This window comes from Opisthocomus hoazin, chromosome 10, assembly GCF_030867145.1.
Source record: "Opisthocomus hoazin isolate bOpiHoa1 chromosome 10, bOpiHoa1.hap1, whole genome shotgun sequence".
Lineage (NCBI taxonomy): Eukaryota > Metazoa > Chordata > Aves > Opisthocomiformes > Opisthocomidae > Opisthocomus > Opisthocomus hoazin.
Genome location: NC_134423.1, coordinates 17511670 through 17534166, shown reverse-complemented (window position 1 = coordinate 17534166; position 22497 = coordinate 17511670). Strand labels below are relative to the sequence as shown.

Genomic DNA, 22497 nt, shown 5'->3' with positions numbered 1-22497 from the left:
ACATTGCTGTGTCACTGACTGAGAATTGAGAGATCTGCAACAGTTTATTGATGAAAAATGCAAGTACAACATACACTTAAATAAAACCAGCTGCTCATCAGTCGAGACCTCCAGTCTTAAAATGGAGACTTTTAATGATATTAAAAAGGAGTTGCTCACTGCTAACAGCAAGTGAGTATTTGCATTAGAAACCAGATGACACCTGGTGGCCAACCAGGAGATGAGACGGGGGAAATTTCAGCTCTCTCCAGAAAATGCGTTACCTTCTCTCTTCTGATAAGCCAATCTAAACTCCTCTCCGAGCATCTTAATGTCATCTTCGCCTTTGAGTACTCCCTGCAATAAGGGGAAAGAAACATGCATTGAAAGGTAAAACAAAGTAGGGAGATTATTATGGATCTCCGAAGTTTTCTGTGGATGTGATAGCTGGTATCCACAGTACCGGTGTCACCTTTCCAACAAACAGCCCTGAAAACCGTCACAAAATGTCAATAGGTGAGTTTCAAGTTGGCGCACTTGCTGCTAGCCTAGAATCGCTCTTTTGTTCTTCACGCAAGCCACGATGAGAACCCCGTAAAGATTCCTACTTCAGCACTGTGCAAAAGGCAACATTCACCCGCATTCTCTTCTCAGTAAAAGTGATTGCAGTCAGCACAGCGCGGATGCAGGTTTAGTACAATCAAGCAGCTGCATTGCAAAGAGGCACTGGCTGGGGGGCTCTGTCCCCATCTTTCGTTGTGAAATGAGCCAGTACAAAGAAACTGTTTGGGAAATCAGCTGATACTGAACAACTTAATCAGAAACTCTGTTTTGGGGAGGGAAGCAGGGGAACTCAAATCTCAATCTCTAATTCTAAATTGATTTTAGGGCTAAAAATGTGTATGGGCCACAGAACACACCTTGCGGCATTTAGAAAAAAAACCCTACAAATTACATTTATATTGGAGACTTCAGAATTAGGTAGTTCACCATTTTGAGTGAAGTAACACGACACATGACCACACGATTCAGACACGGTGTTGAAGCAGAGAAAAGAACAAAGCAGGACATCAATACCATGGCTCAGGTGTGAGCCTTGGGCATGCTGAAATAGCCAAGACTTCATACAACTCTAAATTCAAACCAGAAAACTCTCTCAAAATATCACCAATTTGAGTTATCCTTTAATTAAATCTACATTAGAAAGTAACTCACTCTAAATTTTACAAACTCATGCACCAAATTAGCATATTAATATTTGAATAAAAATTATACTCCACTATATTTACAATGTTTTCCAGTATTGCCAAATAAAGAAATTCTTTAAATAGCTGGGTAATTCCCTCCCTACTGTAAATGCGTTTTTACACCCCTGAAGCAGCTCTCTGTTCATTTGTGCACCATCAGGTGATCTTTCTGATGACGAAGTATAACACAAAATAAATCGTAGTTTATTCCTTTTGCAATAATTGCTTCCATCTTTTTAACTTCTGAAAACACAAAGATGAACGAGGCGCACTTTGAAAGGCTTCTGTAAGCCCTGCGGTTTATTGCACCACAACAGAGACGAGCCCTTGTTTCCCTGGTAACAGAAGACAGCCAACACTAAGAAATTGCTCCCAAAACCCCAACTGAGAAATCTGGTGGACCCCTTTCAGGCTAGAAAAACCCTGCTTTAGAACATTCTATATTCCAAAAACTGGATGTGCAAAGCGCTGTGGAAGCTTTCAGCAAGTTCTGTACATGGCACCAATGCCACAGTGGAGCCCAAAGACCCTGATACAGAAAGAATATTTTTATAAATTGCTTCCCAACTCGAAAAAAGGAAAAGGTGAGCACAGGGGAGCTGACACCATAAGGACATGCAATGACTGCAGGAATTCACACAGTCCTACAACTTCGACCACCCAAGAGCAAACTGGTTTACAGGACAAACATTTAAAGCATTTAAAATACAATTCACTTACTCGGGGAAGATAACCCAATAATCTCGACGCATGCTCTTTCAGGAGTTTCTGTCTCTCTTCTTCAACAATGGCACGGATGCTCTCTTCTCTTCTCTCCTCTAACCATCTTTCTTCAAGTTCACGCTCCTACAATAAACAAGCAAGTTTTCACAGAATCACAGAATAGTAGGGGTTGGAAGGGACCTCTGTGGGTCATCTAGGCCAACCCCCCTGCCAAAGCCGGGTCACCTACAGCAGGCTGCACAGGACCTTGTCCAGGCGGGTCTTGAATATCTCCAGAGGAGACTCCACAACCTCCCTGGGCAGCCTGTTCCAGTGCTCCGTCACCCTCAGAGGGAAGTCGTTCTTCCTCATGTTCAGACGGAACTTCCTGTGCCTCAGTTTGTGCCCATTGCCCCTTGTCCTGTCACTGGGCACCACTGAAAAGAGCTTGGCCCCATCCTCCTAACACCCACCCTTCAGGTATTTGTAAGTATATATTAGGTCCCCTCGCAGCTCTGCGAACATACTATGGTGGGTATTGGTGGAAACAAATGAAGAGAACATTTTTTAGTGGAGTAAATCTTGAACTTCCACTTACCAACTCCTGGTCACAGGAAATTCATTTGAAAAGGATGGAAAAGTGCATAATAAAAAACCACAACGCACTGCTTAAACAATACATGTTTGGTAACTAGAAAAAAATCTCACAGAATACTGACTGGCAAGACGCGAGGCTATCCTGCTACGTAAGTGTTTGGTCTCATCCTAGAAGCCCTTTTAAAGGTAGTTACGTGCCAAGCTCTGGTTCCTTGATGGCTCCCAGTCAAGGTAGTCTGTTCCTGCCCTACCGTTCTAATCCAGGAAAAGCAGAAATCGGCACGTATTCTCATGCTGATGACTACAAATTGCAATTCACATCACACATGTGGTTTTTACTCTATAATAAACAGGTCTGAAAGCTACAGTATAAGATTCCAGGACCTGTTTTCAGTTTATGCCTTTTCTTCCTCAGATGATAATTTGAGAGACTTGATCTGAAACCAAGGCTAGGACTTGCCCTTCTCTCACATCATCATCAGCGCTGCTGATCAGCGATGCTGCACTGGCCAACAGCCGTGTCACAGAACCCCTGGCTCCTGAGGAGATACCTGCAGAGCTTGCTGGGTATACAGGGGTCTAGGCATGTTGCTGACGCTAACCTCTTCAGCTACAAAAAAGGTCAGCTTTAAAAAGACCTTTTTTCTGTCAGCAAACCAAAACAAAGGCCTGTGTCCCCACTGCACGTTTCTCTGCCGTGCCCCTGTCACCTTTCCCTAGTAGCCATAGCCTCGTCACGCAGGGTAGCAGAAGCATTCTCACATCAAAACACTTTGGCTCAAACCAAAGGCGAATGCAAAAACTCTTACTTTATCTGCAATAAACTGTTTGCGACGGTCTTCAAGGAGTTTATCCACAGCCCGTCTGTACTCAAGCTGTTTCATTCTTCGCTTCTGAGCGTTCATCTGTTCCACGCGGTCATCCTCTGCAAACTTGGCCAACATCTGTTGTCTGAAGGCTTCTTCCTCCTCTTGCATAGCTTGTCGTACCACCTTCTTCAAAGCAAGTTGCTCTTCATATGTTTGCCTTAAGTCTAGGCGCTGCCTTATTCTCTTTTCAATTTCTGCCTATAAAGGAAATTTAATAAAATGCTGTATTACTGAACATACTTTGGAAAATTTTGATCGTTATCAGCCAAGCTACTCAATGTATCTTGGAATAAATTTAGCGTAGCTGTTATCTTCTAGCCTAAATAACGGGAGCAAACATCTGACAGTGCTCTTCAGTATTAACCAGATTGGTAAATGTCTCAAGATGCTCAAAATTAAGTCCAAACCAAAAGGAGATGATTATTTCCCACTGGCGTGAAGTGAATCAAGAAGACAGTCGTCCTGAACAACCCTCTGAAAATAGCAGTGTTACGTTATCTCAGCCTCTGTTACGTTTTGTTTGTCACCCATAGCCACGATACGACAGGGTGTGGGCAGGCCCAGAGGAAACAGCAGATGGACGTGCAAAAAGCAAGCAGTTAATTACACCTGAACTGCAAGGTTATTGGCATTCTCCTTCAGGGGATAAATAAATGTATAAAGGGGAGCATAAAGGTATTCAAAACCTTCAGTTGTCTTCCTGGTTGAAATTAAAACATAAATACATTAGGAATGGCAAAGGAAACTCCAAGGACAGAATTTTCCCTCCAAAAACTAAGTTAATACACAAACTGCTTGTCTGACTAAGAACATTTAGGAGATAGTGTTGGAAATGGACACTTTGTGCCAGAACAGAACTGAAAACAATTCAAATTTATTTAATACACCTAAACCCATGACAGAATTAAGCTCTTTGCTCTGAGACAGCTCACAGACCAAAAAGGGCTCTAGGAGCCCCTCAAAAACATCCCAAAGTCACAGGTAACACTACAGACTTGGCAAACCCAAAGTGTGACAAAACCCCCAACCCAGCCCAGCCCACGAGCACCCTGCCAGCACTGACAAGAGGGAAAGTTGTGGCTGCGGGAGTTACTTGGCCCCTGAAGAGCGCCTGCGGATGCAGAAGGAATCGCACGCGGGATACACGGTCACTAAATGTTCTCTCAGCACCATAACCCCAGCGCCAATATCCGAAGACTTGGAGGCACGCTGCCCCATCAAACACACATCAGGAGAAGCGAAGGGACAGAGGAAGACTATGTCAAACAATGTCCCCTGCATTCACTTTATTACTTATTTTCTGGGTCAGCGATTCAAAATGGTTTAACTTTCTCTTTAAATTTTCCTATCTGGTCTGCTTAAATTAGATTGGTCTACCAATAGCTACAAGGGCTCCATCAATTACATGTTTTCCTGCAGATACGCTACTATTTCTACTTTACAGAAGTTTCATCCACACCAGCTCTGCTAGCCTGAATGTTTGGCAGGAATTATGGCAAAGTTGCAGTGCTCCTCTCCACTTGCATTCTCCCTGAACAGTTTATGCACAGGTTCACATAACACACATACGACACAAACATGCAGATGACATAAAAACCCTGGTATCTGACCAGTACCAAAATATCCATGCATGTACCTGCAGGAGAAGTCCAGGGAAAGTGAAATATTCCCCGCCCACCCCAACACGCAGGTGCTGCTTCATCTACCTGCCAGCGCTTACCATCTCCTTCTTCCTTTCCGTCTCCGCGTGTTCCTCCAGATACAGCTCTTGGCGGATTTGTTCCAGTTCTTCACACTTCTGTTGTTCTCTTTCCAGATTTTGGACAATCTATTACAAGAAGGAAAGATTTCTAAATGAAAGACAAGAACGTACAATAAGTAATAATACAATAATTTTTTCTACAATTTCTATTTTTTATACCATGCTTTGAAGTCTTTGTTTTTTCTCCTCAGCATCTTGAACTTTAGCCATCCAGTCTTCTTCTCTTTGTTGCTGAATGTTGGCAAACTCCATAATTTTCCTGTTTTCTTCTTCCATCTCTTCCTGTTTCTCTCTCTTCCAGATAGCTTGTTCTTTCTTAAATTCTTCAATATACGTCTGAGTTGCTCTCATTTTATCTAACTTCAGTTGTTTTTCCCTGTAGAAAATGGAAAAAAAAGTTTAAATCGTGTTTTAACGTACTGCAGAGTACCACTAAACGGACCATATGCTCATCATTAACAATATATTCCAGAGACTAAGATTTCAACGACTCTCCTTACCCATTCAGCTGGAAACGAGATACCTAAATTGAAAATACTTATTGACGAATTGCCCCAAAAAGGGTACCTCATGTCTAACACCTTCCTTGAGGGGGACAGACTGTATGCACAGGTACTCACTATTACTCCATTTTACACACACTCCATCAAAACAGAGAGGAGCGGAGAGGGAAGCCCGATGGCACCAGAATTTCCTAAACATTATTTATACTAAACTGTTCTGCCCCGCGCCCTCAGAAACCTCCTTTCCTGTCCCAGTCCATAAGACAGGCACACAACATGTCCCATGAAGAGGCGGGAGCATGAGGCGAGGCAGAAATCTGCAATATGCAGTCACTCCCAGCATGATGGGCCCAACAGAGGCACTCCTGGGAACAAGCTGGATTGCATATTTGGGGAACAAGGACGCGAGATCGACTGGAACAACAAGAACATTTTGATGTTTACACAGCAAAATCCATGCAAGTCAGTCTCTTGTTAGTAAAATATGACCACTGAAAACTAAAACGGGCCTTAGTCTACGAAACAAATATATGCAAATTAGTTTCCTATACAGAATTACGTGAGTTGTTTTGTTTTAAATTAATAAAAATTCAAAGTAACTAACATTTGGTCCTCCTCATAGATCTTTCTTACAATTTCATCAATCATGACTTTCTCTCTCAGAAACTCTGCGTAAGCATCCTTCTTCTTCCTCTCTCGTTCCTCAAGCTGTTTCTCCAGTTCTTGCTGATACATTATTTTCTCCTTGTTCCGCCTCAGTTCTGCAGAACTTTCTTCTTTTATTACCCTTTCATACTCTTCCTTCATCTGTTGGGCTATTTCAGCCTCACGTTTCTATAGGGGGAAAAAGCAATGCAAGATTCCTTTTTTACTCCCCCAAATACAACTTGTAGTGAAAAATCACACAGCGGAAGGAGGAATTATACCGCATTACAAAAATGGAATGTTTCCTACATCAATCTACAAATGCAGTGCCTTAACATGCTTAATAGCTTAATTCAGTAAGTAGAAGCCTCAAGGAGAACGCTCAACATCTAAACAACTTGAGGAGAACTAACAACACTTCAAGGAGGCCACGCATTGAAGGAAGACACAGCAGCGCGTTCGGCATGAGTGAAACCAGCTCGCGTCAGCGTAATGACTGAAATTTAACCATGGAGAACTGCCTCACTAAATGCACTGTCTTTGCCGCAATTTGTGTAAACTGAATTTTGTACAAAATGTGAACATGATCAGAATCATCTGCCTGATCACCAGTATTATTCTACGCATAAGTAAAAAGTTCACAATTCTTCCTGAAGTTATTCAGATACATGTTTAGTAATAGTAACAACTTTTTCAACAATCTGCTTCTAAGGTAAGGACTCGCCACAGTAAGCACTCACTGTACAAAGCCTATCATAGCTTCAAGTTAGATAAATATTACAAAACCAGTAAAATAAAAGCTGTATCCATTCATACAGCTTAATTCACTGCTGCTTTGATTGCACTGGCAAAGTAAGCACCCTTCTTATGGCTGGTTATTACCGGCTAATTAGTCCTCCATAACACAAAACATATTTTCAATACAGACTGAAAGCCTAAACCTAGCAGTACTTTGGATGAAAAAGCCACCTTCAAGGGACGAATTTTCAGCCCAACCCATTCAGAGTCACAGTGCGCGGGTGCTGGGGTGCGTGGCGAAGGCCGTTACCATTTCCTCACGCTGGACAGCTTCTTTCTCAGCAATCTGCGCAGCTCGCTCTTTAGTCACATAAGCGGATTTCAGCTTTTTTTCTAACTCTTGAAGTTCAAGACTAGGGGGGAAAGCAAAACAAAAAGTTACCCTCTTACAAGGAAGTAGGCACCTGTGGAGAAAAACTGAAATTTCCATCACTATTTAAATACAGTTTAAAAAATGATTTTTCAAGGAAAATCTCCATTTTAAACAAAAAGTCTTGCTCTGGCAAAAGAGCAGAAAACGGAGCCTGTTTTAAACCACGAGTTACCTAACCTTGTGCACACGCCGGCCACAGCTTTGCGCTCAGCTGCCTGTACAACGCCGCGCGGGTGCGGGAACGCGGCTGCTCACAGACGCCTCTGCGCGCACCCATCGATAAAGGTGCGCCGCGGCCCCGCATCCGGCGCGGCGGAGCGCTCTGCTCCTGCGGACCAGCTGCGCTTGCGGTCACCTGGCTGCCGCACCTTGCTCTCAAACTCCCCTGCCCCACCCTGCCGGGCCGCGCCGGCCCAGGCCCGCCCCCGCGCACCGCCCTCGCCTCGCGAGACCAACCCAACGGAGGCGGCGCCGGAGGCTCACGCGGGCGCGGGCCCCGCCCCCCCGGCCTCACCTGCTCTCCCGCGCGCGCTGCCGCGCCTTCTGGTCCGCCAGCCGGACCGGCTCCGCCGCCGGCCGCTCCGCCCGCGCCTCCCTCCGGTCGCCGCGCTCCTCCGCCTGCCCGCGGCCACCGGTCCCGTCAGCCCGCTCCTCCGCCGGGCGCGGCCCTCACCGGCGGGAGGACTGGAAGGCGGCGCTGGGAGGGGCTCCCCCGCGCCACAGCCTCGCCGCCCCCCGGCCCCGGCCCTCACCCGCAGCACGGCCTCCTCCAGCCGCCGCTCCCGCTCCAGCGCGGCCCGCAGCCTGGCGGCCCGCCTCCGCCCGCCGCGCTCCTCCGCCTCCTCCGCCTGCGGGCGACAAGAGCGCGGCAGTGCGGCGGGCAGCCGCAGGCCAGGCCCCGCTCCCCACCGCCGGCCCCCGCTCACCATCGCGCCCGCCCGCCGCTGCGCTGCCATGGCAACGAGCGGCGCGGGAGGGCGGGGAAGGGGCGTAACTTCCGGGAGCCCGCCGCTCTGATTGGCCGAGAGCGGGAGGCGGAGCGGGCGGGCCCCAGGCGGGTTCGCGGCCTCCCTGGGGCTCCGGGCTGAGCGAGTAGCGGGTGTTGCCCGCCTGGTGCAGGGGGGGCAAACACCGCCTCGGAGCGGAGAGCAGCCGGAGGAGCGGCCGCTGCCCGGGTCCCGACGCTAGGGCGCGTTGTAATAAGGCGAACCGGCAGTGTGGGGTGAGGTGGTACCTTCAGGGCAGTCGCCAGCTCCTGACAGTCCCCAGGCCGCAGCCGGCCCCTGGTGAGCGGAGCTACCGGGCGCAGCCTGCCGAAGCCAGCGGGGGCCCTGCAGCAGCCTGGAAGCAGCATCGGAGCGGTCTGCGCGCGGCGGGCTTGGCAGCAGGACCGAGCAGTCACGGACCGGCGCTGCCCTGCCCGCGTTACAGTGCTACCCGCCCAGCCCCGAGCTGGGGCCCCGGCCCGGGCAAAGGCCCTTCCCCGCGGAGCCGCCCCAGTGGGATGAAGGCGAGGGGAGCAGGGACGCTCCTGCCCGCGGCTGGTCAGTTGTGCCGAACGGGTACTACTGACGTTTTGTTACGGTGTAAAGATGCAGTGTGACGGTAAGCATGTGTGCTTGGTTTGTGGAGATCTCCCGCCTCGCGCCCTGCCCCCATACAAACCACGTCTCCAAACACACTCCGTGTGCTTCGGGAGCTGTTTGCGATGTCAGGTAACAAAGAGAAGCAGGAAGCGGTAAAAGTTGAGCACAGGGAGTTGCAAGAAATGCAATTGCCAAAATAACTTTAAAAAATGAGTATTTATTGAATTATTACTTTAAGCTAATGCCGTTTTCTCACCCGTAACCACAGCACCTAGGTGGCAGCATGTAACTAAGATTTTCTCTCCTTCATAACTGTTATGATGGATCCCAAACAAATACAGGGGATCCAGTCACAGGGGAGAAATCACCAGCCAGGACGCTGACCGTGAACATCACCAAAGTACATAATACTACATGATTCTGGTAAGGCTGCTGGGTGTAAAGTATGCCTCATTTAAACCTGATAGTCCAAAGGAAAACCCAGCCCTTAATTTTTCCAGAGAGAACAGATCTTACACAGAGCACAACTGTCCACTCCAGAGAGTTTCTCTGGGCTCGCTTTGCTCCAAGAACGGGGTCAACATGGTGGCATCCAATTACCCAAGCCCTGCCCCACCCACTTCTACCACTTTTCTCACCTTTATTTTCCTTTCTACATGAAAGGAATTTAATAAATAATTTAATAAAATTTTCCTTTCTATGTGAAACTAAAGACATTTAAGCTTATTTAAACCAGTATTTAAAATTCATTAATGTCACCTACTTTATAAAATTAATTAAAATGAATAAAGCTTAAGAGAAGAACACCTCTCATAATTAGGTAAAAAAGAAGTTTGCATGTTTCTATAAATTCTGTGCTAGATATAGCTATATCTATGTATTTATGGGATGAGAACACTCATCATTTTAATTTAGTTCACAATCTTCTACAAAATCTCCCAAATTAGTGTAATTCTTTCTGAAGCTTTGGTTATTCTTTGCCCTGTTCATGAAAAAACTGTTTTCCCACAATGCTGGGGGGGGGGAGGTTTAAACTATAGGAGACCATGTCTAACTGAGAGGATACAAGCAGGGAGAGATAAGGCAGAAGATGATCATAAACTTACCCTACTTCTTCTTTCCAAGTGGTGTTACTGCTGCAGCTCTCTTTAAAACAAACAAACAAGACCACACCAGTTTCAACAGCAGGCAAGGGAACAAGTAAATGTCAAAAAACCCACCCCCCAATGACTCTCAGGTGTTGGCGCAGGAAGAAGGCGCCTTTTAACAACACTGGCACAGCACTGACTGCCAGTCCTCAAGGCCTGGAGGTGATGAAGATGCAGAAGGTACTTTTGCTGTCCCTTCTCCTCGGTGAACAGCTGTATGCCTCACTGGAAATAAGTGGAATTTTCTTTCTTACCAACTGAAATAACAAAATCGAGTGCCCTCACCTGGCATCTGGAAATGACAGCAAATAACCTTCGGACGTAAACTTTCATCTTTGCTTGCAAGATGCCCTCAATTTGGAACAGCAACACCCTAAAATGAGAACATAAGTATACCTTGATTCAGCCTCCAGGACAGCAAGGCATTCAGACAGAAAAGCGAGAGCAGAAATGCTTGGGAAAACACACATATATCAGAGACCAACAAGTCGGTTCACAACGTTCTGTTTAAAATGAAGAGGTGGTTTGTATTCACGTGTAAGCAGTATGTGTGAGCAGTGTATCTTTCGCAGAAGGGACAGAACACAGCACTAATAGCCAGTAAGATCCCAAAGAGAAAATATTTTGAGGTTTCCAGTCCTCAGTGCCTTGTTGTTTATTTCCCATACATTTCAGATTTGCTGCAGTGTGTGTAAAATGCAAAGAAGAAAAAAATGCAACCAGAGAATTCTTTTATCCTCGATACCTTATGGCAGTTTGTGCTCAGAAACTCTTTTTGACACCCTGATTGTTTCTCCCAGCAGAAGTGAGGCCACAGGGACAGTTCAGTAAAGACAGTGTGTGTGTGCAGATTTCCAAAGGTAAGTAGCCTTTCAGCATCAGCAGTCACCCCATGCAGAGAACAGGAGGGAGAAAATACACCAGAAACTCCACAGAAACACCCGATATACCATTGCCCTGCTCCTTCTGTCCAATCGAATACTTACAGATGGAAAACAATCATTTCCCCCAATTCAAATACAACTGCTGGTCTGACCTCTTCTTGAGAGCTCCCCAAGAACTGTGGGCTCCTGTGCTAAAGCTTGGTCGTCTTCATTTTTTTCCCTAATACCCAGCCAGAACTTCCTCTCTCTCAGCTGGTGGCTGTTGGCCCCTCGGAGTCCCACGGTGCCTCTTGGCCAAGCGCCCAGCCGTGCCTCCTCCGTGCCCTCCCTGGAGATCCCGGGGGCTGCTGTTTGGTCCCCTGGGACGAAGGCTGCACTCCCTGTTTGGGTCGCCCGCAAACTTGCTGGGAGTGCAGGCCTATGGGCAGCACACCCGTGCCTGGGCAAGCACGTTCCTGCCCCGTGCCCTCCTAGCACATCCTGTTCTCCTCATCGAGATGGTCTTCGTGGGACGATCCGTGTCCATCTGCTGCTGCAGCTATGCCCAGCTGCGCAGCCACGGCACGTCACTGCTCCACGTAGCGGCCTCCCTCGCACCTGCTTATCTGGGAAGAAACCAAGCATTTGCTGAAAACAGCCCTACCTTTTCCTCATGTCGAAAAGCAGAACACCTCGCTGGCACCAACTAATTTCTCAGTTAAAGACCAAAGAATTTAACACTTGCAGAACAGAGTTCAGGCCAGGCAGAGCTGCTCAGTGCTTCTGAAGGAACAGAATAAAAGTGTTCTGGCTTTGCAACCAGCTGGGTCAGAATCCTTAAAAGTCAAATGTGTTTATATTTAAGTTTTCTTTCCATAATATAATCTATGAAATTTTTAGAATAACAGATAACGAAATATGTACTTTACTATAGTTTGGAAGAGAATGAGTCCTAGCTGCGTAATTGCTGTCAAACTCTCGTTTCATACAGCGTTTTGTCTCGCAGCTGCCTGGTTACAGCTTGCTGGTCAGTGACCTGCTTCTCATTCCTTTTTTCTAACAGCACTGAACACTCCCAGGGCCTGAAAAGCTTCAGGTAACCAGCAACCAGCTGTACAGATGTGGAGTTAAACTCAGCAGTCCTCTTGCTCAGGGTTAATATGCACAGTGATAAACGATTCTGTTCTCAGTCTCATCACCTACTGATCAACTCATGGCAGCAGGAACGCAGACTGCCAAGGAATGAAAATTTTGCTAATGATAAAAATGATTAAATGGAGCATTAAAAGGAAAAAGGAAGTTCCATTTATTTCAGCAGGTTAAATTGAAGGTGATGCAGGAGCAGACAGCAGCAAAGGTCATTAAATGAAAGTGGTGAAGTCATTTTGCAGGTTTACCTCTTTTCTAGGGCATTTTACCAGGTGATCATAACACGAGACAGTGACAAATGCGTTCCAGCTGAGATAAGGTATGTGGGTCATGCTGACTGTGCAACATTAGAAACCAGTACTGGGGATAACACAGCTTCTCTGTGAGGTAATTTACCTTCTTTGGACAAAAAGATAAATGTGAATCAACAAGGAAGAGTCTGAAACATCCGAGCTGTGCTATTGATCTACTAAAGACCTAGATAAGTCACAGAGAAACGAATGCTTGCTTTGCTTGAGATTAGTGATGGATGGGACAGCAGATTTAGCAGTTAAGGGGCTATCACTGTCAAGAAAAGCTTAGCACTTTCTTTTTTTTTTTTTTAATTATCCTGCAGTAGTAGGGAAAATATGTCCCATAGCAGCAGTAGGCAGAAGTGATCTTTTACTTATGACATTATGGACTGTAAACAAAAATATTACAAGGAACAAAAGTACTCCGTGCTTCAAATGTGTTCAACAAAAATACAGCTGTTCCTCATGAGAAAAATGTGGTTTTAATAAATATTTAGCTGTAGTATTAAGTTTTCAAAGAATAAAGAGAATAAATGGAGTGTCTCAGGCCAGAAAGGACGTTTGCGCAAAGGACAGGAGCAGAAATCAGTCCTTTGGAGACACCATGTTCTTTGCTTCGTTTCTGGGCTTCCATCTCCGCTCAGTCCTGCTGATCAAGAGGGAAACCTGTGAGCTGTGCCTCTGAAGACTGACGTGACTGAAACTGTTAGAATGTATCTATATCCACAGCATCGTACACACATATTTCTGGGTAAACTCAGAGCCATTAACATTTCCTATTAATATTCAGTACTGATTTATTGAAGTGTATAAAGCACCCACCTGCTCTTCTGAGGAGACACACTGTTTTGAGCAACGGAACACAGAAATTCCAAAGACTGCAGGTGAATTTTACTCCACAGTGAGATCACACTGCAATGTTTCATACAGAGGGTATTTTTGGTGGTTGGACATGAAATAATTGTTATTCTAGTTAAAAGGGCAGGATAACACCAAAACAGACTCCTTAGGTAGTTTATAGAGAGGATCTTTAAAAATAAAAATTGTAGTACAGCGCAATCACACTAGATTCTGCTTCCATGCAGGCAGAAGGATTAGACAGTCCCTTCCAGGTTTATGTGTTGACAAAATCATTTTTCATCCCACAATCTCTTACCTCCACACAATCCTTGTTATTTGTATCCACACTAGCAATGCCAGAAAACATAAGTACTTCTTGAAAAACGTAGCCCAAACTCATTTGATGCTGTGAAACACAAGTAGGGAGTTAGGACACTATTTCATCACTCATTTCAAGTCCTTCTCCAGGCAGCATTCAGCCTTTCAGGTTTTGTTTAGTGTCAAGATAGGAGACTGCCTTATGCTCTCTGTTTCTTTTGGTGCTTCTGTTTCTCTGCAATTTCTGTCCCATTCCTATTACTTCAATCAATACCAAGTTTGTGGCTTTCTGCACCCCTCCCGTCGATCAACACTATTTACATTGTTTTGTAGTTTGTAAGTATCATATGTATTCTATAGGTTCTTGTTACTTCCCTACTTTTTAATCTGTATTGCAGTTCAACTGCTTCTTACAGGTAACCTGAAAAAAGGCAGCAGTTACACCATCGACATCAGCCAGGTTCTGTATGACATCCAGCATCAGTCAGTGAGCTGGGAAATGAGCTTTTACAGCACACAGCAAAGTCTGAGCTTTCTTGCCACCTGGCTGCCTGGCTAGTAGATCTGCTTGGGTTATGGAAGAGGGCATTTCTCCTGTGCATTTGGCACAACATTGCTAGCATTCAGTCTTTAAAAAGCAACTAGAGCGCCACGTCCACCATACTCCTTTTAATCCAACTAGCAAACACTGGGGAGAATAAAAGCTGCGATTATCAGGCTTTCTGCTTCACCTGTAATCAGGTTTTTTAAGCAAATGTTCTAGGCAGAGCAAATATAGTTCTTCTACGTAAAGAATGTTGTAAAGGCACTGCTATAACAACACTTCTGGTTCGTGCAGCAAGAGCTTCATCCACATACCTATCATAACCAAACTCCTGTCCCCTGTGAAAAAGAATAGAGATCATAAGCTCAAGCGAAAGGACCAAGTTCTTGCTTAAGAAAACGATCAGTGTGGATATTCAGTTGAGAATCTAAATGTTTAAGGGTATGAAAGTTCTGGTCGTAAAAGCTTTTCAAAAAAGTTATATCTATTTAATCAGATTTTTACATGTGAGCTGTGATTTAATTATTTGTCAAAAATGCCCCTCAAGGTAACAAGCTCCATTTGTAGCTTTTAATTTGGAAGCAGAAAGATTAAATACCAGACGTACATTTTTCCTACTCTGTCCTGTCCTTATCTTTCCCGTGTGGGGTTTAGAGGAGTGTTTTGGCTTCGGCTGCTGCCGGCAACAAAAGCGCCACACGGCCACCCCTCCCCCCGCCGCGGTGCGGAGGAGAATGGAGAGAAAGAGGCAGAAACTGGTGGGTCGGGATAAGGGCAGTTTAACAGAACAGCAAACAAAGGCAACAGCAACAACAATGATACAGAAAAGGGGAATACACAGAACAAACCGCACGACCCCACAGACCCCGCTCTCCTGGACAGGACCGGCGCCGCGCTCTCCTGAGCCGCGAGTGAGTTCCCGCCACGCCGCCCCCCCCCCCCCCCCGGAACCCAGCATGATGGCACATGGTATGGAATACCCGGCTCTGTTTGGCCAGGTTGGGGTTGGGCCAGCCCACCCGGCTGTGCCCCTTCCTGGAGTCTGGTGAAAATTAACCCTGTCCTGGCCAAACCCAGGACAAGGAGACATTTGAGCAACCAGCCTGCAACAAGCTCACCTGCAAAAGCACCCAACTGAATGGGGCAAAGGGAGTGTCTTGGAGGGAACCCAGTCACTGACCTCCACCCGGTGATCAGCATGACCTCACCTGATTTTGGCTGTCATTTAAGCACTTGACCTGGTCACGGTTTCCTTTCCAGTATTTTCTATGTAATGCCATCAGAACGTACACCTCTGGAAGGAAGAGTCATAATTTCCAAGGCTGAATGAGATACTGAGAAAAAAACCTGTGAAGTATTAAGCTTTACTCGTCTTCTCCCTATAGTAGCACCCATAGAGAAGTACACAGCGAGTAAGAGGGTGAGGTGGCACATGCTTCCGGGACTGCCTACTCCTCTGGCAGCACCAAGTCCAGGTGTTAGTATATATTCTAATTTGAGTGCAAAAGAGAGCACCAAGAAACATGGTTAGAAGAAAACAGAACCCCTTTCATTCCTGCAAAGTACCACCAAACACAATTAATTCCAAAGAATTCAGTTTAACATTTCTGAATAATTAAAAAGCTGAAGAGCTCCAAAGGGGAGATTAGCAAAGAGCGGAAAATTAAGCAGAAAGATGCCATGTGCAAACAACCGAGTATTTAACAAACTGATCCGTAACCATAACCTTAAGCCAACCGACAGAAAGGACAACTGAAGGGCAACAGCAGGAAACAAACATCAGTCCCAGGAAGGGCTGAGAGCAACATGAAAATAATTCTGCTGCCTGCGTCCATCTCTTGCGCTGGCCCTTCATCCTGCCCGTCAGCCTCAGCAGAGCCCCGTGACCAGCCCGGGGATGGTGACGGCTCTGCTTCCCTGCGCCTCCTGGGGACGCATCTGGAGGAGTCCTGGGGCACATTTAGTAAAATCCCTGATGTTTTATTCAAGAGCCTTTAGAGAGCAGAGCAGCACACAGTGGTTAATGACACATTTCAATGCTGGCAGAACAGCAATTTTGTGCTTCAGAAAAAATTCACCAGCGAGCTGGTGAATTGCCTCTGTGTTGCTACGGTCCAGACGAAGCCCGCAGATTTCTGTCTGCAAGGTGTTCCCGGTTTCTGACCTCTCAGCACGATGCGTTTGCTGGGACCCTGCGAACCAGGTCCGTGGCGCGGGCAGGCTGAAGTAGCACTGCGCAGCACTGCCAGCCGCTGCTGAGAGGGCTGGAGAGGCCGTCTGCGCTGGTGACAGCTGGGTGCCAGCTCCCTGCCCCGCACACGCTGCTCTGCACACCCCGGATCCACTGCCCAAATGCAGGCCTCGCCCGAAAGCTGTGCTTACTCTGCCACCTCGCAGCTGGGCTCCCACTGGTTCCTTCCCTCAGTCGCAGGCTTTCACCCCGAGCAGCGCCCAGGTGGTGACACCTCAGTGCAGGAACCTTGGGCGCCTTTTCCCCAGGGCAGCGTGTGCCCCTGCTCGCGCCTGCCGCCCAGCACTCGCTCCAGCAGCGAGGGGAACCAAAGGCGCGCAGTGTTTCCCCTAAGCAGACGACAAGCAGGCAATTCGCTCGTCTGACCCCCTCAGATTGTCGTAATTATGTTCCCATGTACTCTCTTCTTCACTCCGACCTCCTCGGCATCGGCCGGGTTCGTCCTGCAGGTTGCGAGTGTGGGGCCCGTCCCGCGCTGCAGGCAGCCGCCCGCTCAGGGGCAGGACCGGCGCAATCTTACCAAATCGCTTTGCTATGCATCAGTGCCCGCGGCTGCTTCAAAGAGGGCTCGGGTAAGCCACACTCACGCTTGGTACCCAGGTGATGACAGAGCTGGTACCGAGGCACCAGCTGATTTTGGTCTCAGAGCTACCGCAGGAAAGCAGGGCCCTTCTCCATGTCTCTGCAGAGAAGGACATCTAATGACACCATAACTACTATTCTGCGTGGAAGGAGATGGGAGGATGAGGGAGAAAGTCCTCTCGTTTCCCTGAGAAAATTTCAGGTCATCGTATAGAACTGTAAAAAGTAAAACCGACAAGATAATAAAAGGCCTTCCACCAGTGAGCAACATTTGCTTCCCATTGGATATCTTCAGACAAGTTGCTTACATGAAATCAGAAAACAATGTACACACGTGTGCTGTAACAAGTAACTGTAGGCTTTGGTGGTGTTTAATGCCTTGCACAATAAGCAAACGTAGTTTTGAAATAAGCAGTTGCACTGAAACTATATTTCTACAATTTAGAAATCAAACCTAAACTAATTTGCTCCAGCTGGACACCACCTGCAGAGTACTGTTCAAGCACTGTGAACATTGCACACATATCTTTTAAATATTGATAATGCCATTTTTCATTTATGTGACATGAAGTCCCACAGGGAATAATTATGCTAATAAACCTTAATGATTCTTGCAAATAAATGATCAAACAAAATTGCTACTGTTGATTTATATTAATGGATGCCTTTAGGAGGAGATTTGTCAGGATGTGCTGCTTCTTGAATCCCAATTCATCTTGGTTAGCAGAAGAATGTACATAGTTTGTAAAACAGATTAACTGTTTAAAATATAATGCGTTCATGGAGTTTCTGCAGTTCATAACGTTCAAGCATTATTATCTTGCCTTATGGCAAATCTGCATTAAATGGCTTCTTTATATACAACTTTCTTTAGTCCTTTATTTCCCTTTCTTTTGTCCCTTGTGGCTGAAAAAGTCCTCCTGCTGAAGATCTTTAGACCTTTCCATCACTCATGTAAGAATCGGTGATCATTTTGCTGTCCTATTAGGTGAACACCGCTGTCGAGCAACTTTGCTTTTGATGCAGAGAGTCTAGAAGCATTTTTGGTGCTTCAGTAAGGGCACGTCACCTGAAGCTGGTGACCTGCAGGATTTTACAGGAGATGTTACGAGAAGCAGTTTCTACTTTTCTTCTGTTGTCAGATATACTGGAAATTCCCACTCCCCATCCATCTATACTTCTGAAAATTTAACCAGGTTCATTTGGAAAACGTTTTACATGGGCTTGCCTTTTAGATAATGCATACATTTGAAAGCAATATCCACATGCTGCTTTTACTCCTGATTATAGGGCAGGACATATTTTAAGTGTCACAGGAGATGAAGCTAAGGAAATAACAGGACAAGGAACCTTAAGGTTATGAATTTAAACTTTAGTGGAGCTAGAAGAAGAGAATAAACACATGCTTTGTCCATTCAGCAAAACAGATACATACAAGTGCAAGGGGGTGGTGGGTGAGGGTTGGAGCCAGACAGTTAGGGGAAACAGAAGGTGCTTTCCCTGCCTCTGCAATACTCAGTGCCCGGTGGTGAGTCATACAAACAGGCTTAATTCTTTGCTTGGAACAACTTTGTTGAAGTGATCAACTCCAGTACGATAACAGCAGAACGAAGGCACAAGATGTTTTTCCTTTGAGGCAAATAATACGGTTAAGTAATCAGTAATTTGCTGAAACTTCCACCCATCCAGAGATTGTTCAGGATTTTTTTCCCCTTTTTACCTCCTCCTGCTTATCCAAAATTTTGCTTCCAAAGAAGAGCGAAGTAGCCTACTATGCAAACTCTTTCTTTCTCTCAGAATGTGTCCAGCTCCCATGAAAGATGACATTGCATCTACAACAGGTTGGTATTTCAAAGAGTTGGCATGACTGGATTTTACTGCTGTCTGGGTGATACAGTCATGAAACCCAGCTGAAACATGGCGCTAATTCACTCCATGTACAAGGAAACCGGTAACAGCAGCACAGGGATGGAGGCGCCTAATAATGCTCTGGAATGAACTGGTGGTTTGAATTACTTCTTCAAAGAGGAACATTCCTCAAAAGCCTCTCAGGTAAGGCTTTTCCTTCACAGATTGGGGCCTAATCTTGCAGTCCCTGAAAATAAAGGAAGTTTCAAACACTGAAGGGCTGCAATATTCAGATTCATTTTCTTACAGTCTGTGGACTGATAATCCTCAGATTTGTCAATTCCACTTTAAAGGCTGCTGTGAAAGTCTTTCTTCTGTGATTCAGAGCACCAGTCCTGCACATGATGGGGGAATTTGCCATTCCTGCCTTTCTGTTACACAGGAAGAAACTTACAGTCTCATTCAGTTCATCCCTCGCACGTGGGTTCTTTAATAACTCTCCAAGCAACAAGCAGAGGAACATTTTCAAATATGTAATTACCTTTTCTATGTGACAACAGCAAAGTGCCTTTGAGCAATTAATAGAATTGGACACAGACTGAGGATTAGGTGTGCCTGAATTGTGGTGGTGTCTGTAATTTGCTGCATAGGAGTCAGAAAACTATTTTATCTTGCTGCCGTTTTGCATGCCTGCAACACTGCTTGTCCTCCTGACACAGCTGGAGCATCGTATGGATTAACCTGTCTCTACCTGCACTGCATCTGAACGTGTACATCGCTACCTGTTAAAGGCTACTGCTGCGCGATCAGGACTCGCGCTTCCCTGGATGCGTAACCGCCCTGCTTAGCAGCCTCTCTGCTCCTGGCACAGAGCAAAGCAGTACTGGTCTCACGCTCTGACTGGCACAAGCTTTCGAGTAACAAGGGACGGCCCATTTTCCCAGGAGGTCCCTAGGGCAGTCTGGGCTCTCGGGGACACCCGGTGTGGAGGGAAGCACCGTGTTCCCCACCACAAAGTGCTATGCTGCAAGTAAGGAGCCTTTGTCCTGTCTCCGGCTCTCTGTGCCGCAGTTTTTCCAGCAACAAAATGGGATTCAGCCATGTGCACTACAGTGTATAAACCATACAGCGCTTGCATATGAGTGTATACAACTCTGCACACAACTGGCAGCCCAGTATTGATGTCTAACACTGAGGTAGTGCTAACGTGACATGGTGAGGAGTGACCATGAACTGTGAGTAAAAATCCTTGACTGCGACTTGAAGTCAAAGGGATTTTGCCACCGGCTTAAACAAGGTCACGATCTCACTCCCTGTTTTATGCATGTCACTTTTTGCTTAAAAAAAAAATAGCTAAAATTAACCTGCCCAATATTACTTTTTCGTTTGGTTTATAAATAGCTATTTCCTGTCCTCATATCTATTCTGACACGTGCTACAGATGTACAAGTGTAGGTTAAGAAGCTCATTTTAGTATTATCAGATGGAAAATTTCTTGTCTCCGATGCCTGTTTGGCATCTTCTTACCATCCGACAGGCACTTGCTCTCCAAAGTGCTGGTGACCCATCTAGTGGATGAGGGAAAGGCTGCAGATGTCATCTACCCGGACTTTAGTAAGGCTTTTGACATTGTTCCCCACAGCATCCTCCCAGAGAAATGAGCTGCCCATGGTCTGGATGGGTGTACTCTTCACTCGATAAAGAACTGGCTGAATGGCCAAGCCCAGAGAGTGGTAGTGAATGGAGTGAAATCCAGTTGGCAGCCAGTCACAAGTGGTGTTCCCCAGGGCTCAGTTTTGGGTCCGGACTTGTTTAACATCTTCATCAAAGATCTGCACGAGGGGATCGAGTGATCCCTCAGTAAGTCTGCAGGTGACACCAAGTTGGGCAGGAGTGTCAATCTGCTCGAGGGTAGGAAGGCTCTGCAGAGGGATCTGGACTGACTGGATTGATGGACTGAGGCCAACTGGATGAGGTTCAAAAAGGCCAAATGCCAGGTCCTGCACTTGGGTCACAACAACCCCACGCAACGCTACAGGCTTCGGGAGGAGTGGCTGGAAATGTGCCCAGTGGAAAAAGGACCTGGGGGTGCTGGTCGACAGCCAGCTGAACATGAGCCAGCAGTGTGCCCAGGTGGCCAAGCAGGCCAACAGCATCCTGGCTTGTGTCAGGAATAGTGTGGCCAGCAGGAGTAGGGAGGGGATCGTGCCCCTGTACTCGGCCCTGGTGAGGCCGCACCTTGAGTACTGTGTTGAGGTTTGAGCCCCTCACTACAAGAAGGACATTGAGTTGCTGGAGCGTGTCCAGAGAAGGGCACCGAGGCTGGTGAGGGGTCTGGAGAACAAGTCTTATGAGGAGCGGCTGAGGAAGCTGGGGCTGTTCAGTCTGGAGAAGAGGAGGCTGAGGGGAGACCTTATTACTCTCTACAACTACCTGAGAGGAGGTTGTAGTGAGGTGGATGTTGGTCTCTTCTCCCAAGTAACTAGTGATAGGATGAGAGGAGATGGCCTCAAGTTGTGTCAGGGGAGGTTTAGATTGGATATTAGGAAAAATTTCCTTACTGAAAGAGTGGTGAGACATTGGAACAGGCTGCCCAGGGAAGTGCTGGAGTCACCATCCCTGGAGGTGTTCAAAAAACGTGTAGATGTGGCACTTCAGGACATGGTTTAGCAGGCCTGGTGGTGTAGGGTTGATGGGTGGACTTGATGATCATAGAGGTCTTTTCCAATTTTAATGATTCTATGATTCAGACACTCCTAGTTCCTGGCCTCGATTTTTCTCTTGTTGTGAAGCATTTTCCAGTCCTTGCCTCACTTCATTTACATGCGAGTGGCATTGCGCTTGCTCTCTGTGGGGTGACTTCTCTGTTTGTGGGTTTGGAATAATATCTCTCATCAGGTTTCTGCAGGATCCAAGAGCTCTGCTGGGACCTGGCTTCTGCACACAGAAAAAGCAAGAAGTGTGAATAACAGTGTCTGTGTTAAATGAGACTTTCTCATTGCCCCTCCAACATAGAGACTCCTCTCTGCTTGGTTTTACTTGGCCATGGATGCTTGATCCAAGATAATTTTTTCAATGATCACTTATAGCCTCAAAAAAGTGTTTGATGTCTAGCAGAGTAAATTGCCTGAATTGGTCCGTCTCCTGTGTGTTGCCATTTCTACTATAGTTGTGGTTTTTTTCTCCACCCTGGAATGGTGTTAAAACCTTCTCTCTACCAGTTGCACAGGGAAAGCAGTCACTCCTAAACTGTCTCATCTCTTCCTTCAAGATTGTTTTAAGATGGGATGGTCAGTTGAATCCCTCTGCTCCCTGACTGACCTCACATGATTTCTAAGTGCTCGTTATTTACTCGAATTGCAGTCACTTCTTATGCTCACACTATGTGGCCAGAAATGTCTGCTTTTTTATACTGTAGATGTTTTAACTTAAGATACTTGGTCTCTAGTTCATGCAGTTCGGTTAAAATTTATAGATAGTTTATTTACATTTAGATAATTAAAAGTTCACTTACACTTTTTTTTATGCATATAAACATTCCTTAGTGCTTATACAGTGGATTGATTCTATTTCAATACTCGCCCTTTTTTTTCCTGTCTC

At 46.2% G+C, this 22497-nt stretch overlaps 1 protein-coding gene across 1 annotated transcript; it reads right to left on the bottom strand.

The window, feature by feature from the left end:
* Nucleotides 1-25: 25 nt before the first annotated feature.
* On the bottom strand, nt 26-8431 carry MNS1 (meiosis specific nuclear structural 1). Its single transcript, XM_075431298.1, has 9 exons — nt 8228-8431; nt 7990-8144; nt 7353-7455; nt 6264-6493; nt 5316-5532; nt 5115-5222; nt 3335-3592; nt 1947-2072; nt 26-336 (listed from the first exon to the last, which is right to left on the bottom strand). Exons 1-9 carry the CDS (start codon nt 8429-8431, stop codon nt 238-240), a joined length of 1500 nt encoding a protein of 499 aa, XP_075287413.1. The 3' UTR covers nt 26-237.
* Between the last annotated feature and the right edge of the window lie 14066 nt (nt 8432-22497).

Excerpts from the sequence above, each read along its gene's own strand:
- MNS1 (XM_075431298.1), bottom strand. The coding sequence starts at position 8,431 with ATGGCAGCGCAGCGGCGGGCGGGCGCGATGGTGAGCGGGGGCCGGCGG. Across the intron at positions 8,145-8,227 it reads TGGAGGAGGCCGTGCTGCGG|GGGCCGCGCCCGGCGGAGGA; the intron begins GTGAGGGCCGGG and ends TCCCGCCGGTGA. Across the intron at positions 5,533-6,263 it reads ATCTATGAGGAGGACCAAAT|GGAAAAACAACTGAAGTTAG; the intron begins GTTAGTTACTTT and ends CATTTTCTACAG.